The 3,363-nt window shown below is 39.4% G+C and overlaps 1 protein-coding gene across 1 annotated transcript; it reads left to right on the plus strand.

Moving 5' to 3' along the window:
* Positions 1 to 1,074: 1,074 nt before the first annotated feature.
* LOC124799033 (MFS-type transporter clz9-like) lies at positions 1,075 to 2,364 on the plus strand. The gene has a single exon (XM_047262570.1). The coding sequence runs from the start codon at positions 1,075 to 1,077 to the stop codon at positions 2,362 to 2,364; it is 1,290 nt and encodes a 429-aa protein (XP_047118526.1).
* The last annotated feature ends 999 nt before the right edge of the window (positions 2,365 to 3,363 follow it).

Consider the following 3,363-nt stretch of genomic DNA (forward strand, 5'->3'; position numbering starts at 1 on the left):
TATCACCATATAACGTAAGTTAATGGTGAGATACAGTCTGCTGTATTACGTCTTATTGCAGCTTAGTTGTGTTCAAGGCGAGTGAACATACTACTTGAGTGGGTCAATTTATGGCACAAAGTGTCAGATTTATATATTCCTTTTATTTAAGACTGAAAAGGGAGTGCCAGTGGTAGCCTGTGTGTGTTCTTGTGATTTAAATTTATCTCCTGGGCGGCATCTTGCCATAAATAGGTTTAGTGTTGGATCGCCTTATTTAGCACTCAGTTCAAATGTGTACGATTCGGCCAAAGCGGTCGTGCAGTTGACTGAGCACTGGAACATCCACTTGACTTTATTTATGCTGTTAAACTGTGGAACTGTGGTAAAGATGCAAAGCTGGTACCTCCTCTTAAGCTGTGTACAAGTGTCTTAAGATGTCGTGATATGTGAAGTAGGGTAGACTGGGTACGGTTGTGCCAGGGTACGGTTGTGACAGTCGCCATATTAGCCAAACAAAAAAGAATAACGTGGAGAGTGGGAGGGAGACAAAAGCGGCGTGCCTGTCAGGACTTGTGTCACAGTATTGCGTCAGCCGTCGCGCGACAATAACGCTAGCAGCGGTCTACATTACTTTTCAACAGTCCAAAGTAAGTTTCTTGATTCCATTTCTTTTAATGATTGTTGCTATATGTGTACTGATAAAGTAATGAGAGTTTCTTCTCGTTAAACGTTAAACATTAGTAGTTTAATATCAGTGATTACTTCGCACGTAGAAAATTTTGTATTCCCATTGCGATGTTTTTCTTGTGGAGGAGTGCGTTGGGTACGGTTGTGACATATTTTCTGTGTACGGTTGTGACATGTTTTAAGCGTGCGGTTGTGACATATTTTCTGGGTACCGTTGTGACACGAAGATAATTATTTTTTTCTAGATGCCCAGAAAGAGGTTGAGGAAGACTGACAGAGGGCAGTGTGGCATTACAAAATATGAAGACGCTTATAAAGAAGTGAAAAACGGGAGTTCTATACGCAGAGCCGCGGAAATGCACGAAGTTAATCGCATGTCTTTGCTACGATACATTCGTAAACGCGATGGTCACTGCAGGCCAGAATGAAGACAGCGTCAGCATGGGATATGTCGCACATAATAAAGTGTTCTCTGAGGAGCAGGAACAGCAGCTGGCACTTTATATAACACGATGCGCAGAAATATATTTTGGCCTTTCTCCGAAAGAGGTGCGGAAGCTAGTTTTCGAACTTAGTACTAAATACAATCTGAAGCGACCTGCTACTCGGCTCGAGAATGAGATGGCTGGCGAGGAATGGTTTCGTTCATTCATGAATAGAAATCCTTCACTCTCTGTTAGCGTAGCTCAAGCAACTAGCCTTTCAAGAGCAACGAGCTTTAATAAAACAAATGTGAAAGCTTTTTATGACAATTTGCAAACTGTTATGGACAGACAGAAATATGAACCACAGGATATATACAATGTTGACGAAACAGGCGTCACTACTGTCCAAAAACCTGACAAGGTAGTAGCAAGACGTGGGGTACGCCAAGTGGGAGCTCTTACTTCATCTGAGCGAGGCACATTAGTCACAGTTGCTTTTGCAGTAAATGCCTTGGGGAATACTATGCCTTCTCTATTTATATTTCCACGGGTTCGTTATCGTGATAATTTTGTTGGGGATGGGCCTGTAGGATCAATTGGGACTACAAGTCCTTCAGGATGGATGCAAGAAGAATCGTTCTTAGTATTTCTCCAACATTTTAAGAAATTATCTAATGCTTCTCAGACACATAAAGTGTTGCTATTGCTGGATAACCATTCCTCACACATCCACATCAACACACTGGATTTTTTTAAAGAAAATGGAATCACATTGCTTTCATTTCCTCCACACTGTTCGCACAAACTTCAACCCTTGGATAGATCTGTGTTCAGACCCTCCAAGAAAGCTATAACTACTGCTTGTGATGGCTGGATGCGGAGTCACCCTGGAAAAACAAAGACAATCTACGATATACCAGGTATTATCAAAACTGCTATGCCTCTGGCTTTCACACAATCGAACATTCAGGCTGGTTTTTGCAAAACTGGTATTTACCCCTATAATCGTAATGTATTTCAAGAAACTGACTTTGCATCTTCCTTTGTTACGGACAGAGCAAACCCTGACACAGAAAAGAACACTTGTGCAACACCATCTCTTGAAATGCACACACCGAACACTGAGACTGGGAAAAACAATGCTGGAGTTAACAATGAAATACCACAGTTTTTAACACAAGAATCTGGCTTTTCACCATCGTCTGAAATAGAAAGACCTGACTCTGGAGAGAACAATTCTGAACGCAATGATGAATTGAAGCCACTTTGAGCTTCTTTATTATGCGAATCTTCAATCCCAAGTTCAAGTAGTATTGAGCTAACTTCGTCATTCTCAGCCACTCCACCTGTTTTCTCGCCTGAAATTGTTCGGCCTTTTCCTAAGCCTCCGCAAAGAAAAACAAGAGGTTCCAGAAATAAAAAGTCAACCATTTATACAGACACGCCTGAAAAAGAGGCAGTTAGGCAAGAATATGACGAAAAAGAAAAAGGATTGAAGGCTCAGCAGGTAAAGAAACATCTTACTGAATCAAGAGGAATAAATAAAGGAAAAGGAAAAACCAATGCAAAGAAAAGGCAGATACCACCATCGTCATCGGATGAAGAAGATTATTTCTGTCTGGTTTGCTTAGGCCCATATTCAAAAAGTAGGCCTGGCGAAAAATGGATAAAATGTCAAGGAAAATGTGAGCTCTGGTCCCACTTGGAGTGCGCAGGTGGCAGTCGGTTTTACATTTGTCACAATTGTGATGAGTCAGACTACATCTCAGTGTCGTACTTTTGCACTTTTTGAATTAAGAATCAACCTTATATTTCTACTGTTCTTTGTTTTTTTGTGATCATATTTACACAAATGCTTATATTTTCCTTGAATAAGACATTTTAAGATTTTTGTTTCACTGGTTTTTATAATGCCTATTTATTTATAAGTTTTGTATTATTATATTGTATAGTTTGATACTTTAGTTAAATTCTTTTGCTGATTGTAATATGATGACTGTTATAATAACAGCTATAGATGCTAGAGTTCCTTATTAATTACAAGCTATTAAAGTGTTCCAAGATTATGTTTCTTTTGTTGCATAAAAGATAAATTTTTACAGAAGAGGATTATGTTGCTATTATGTTAGATATTAGTTGCAATAAAACTGATTTTATATTATTTTGATGCAATATTTAACGTGTCACTGTCGACCCCAGGCACTGTCACAACCGCCCCTGGGGTGTGGACGGTTGTGACATTTTTCATTTTTTTCTAATTTGTTCCTAT

The sequence above is a fragment of the Schistocerca piceifrons genome, chromosome 5 (assembly GCF_021461385.2).
Source record: "Schistocerca piceifrons isolate TAMUIC-IGC-003096 chromosome 5, iqSchPice1.1, whole genome shotgun sequence".
Classification (NCBI taxonomy): Eukaryota; Metazoa; Arthropoda; class Insecta; order Orthoptera; family Acrididae; genus Schistocerca; species Schistocerca piceifrons.

Coding starts and splice junctions, on each gene's coding strand:
- LOC124799033 (XM_047262570.1), top strand. CDS start 1,075: ATGGTCACTGCAGGCCAGAATGAAGACAGCGTCAGCATGGGATATGTC.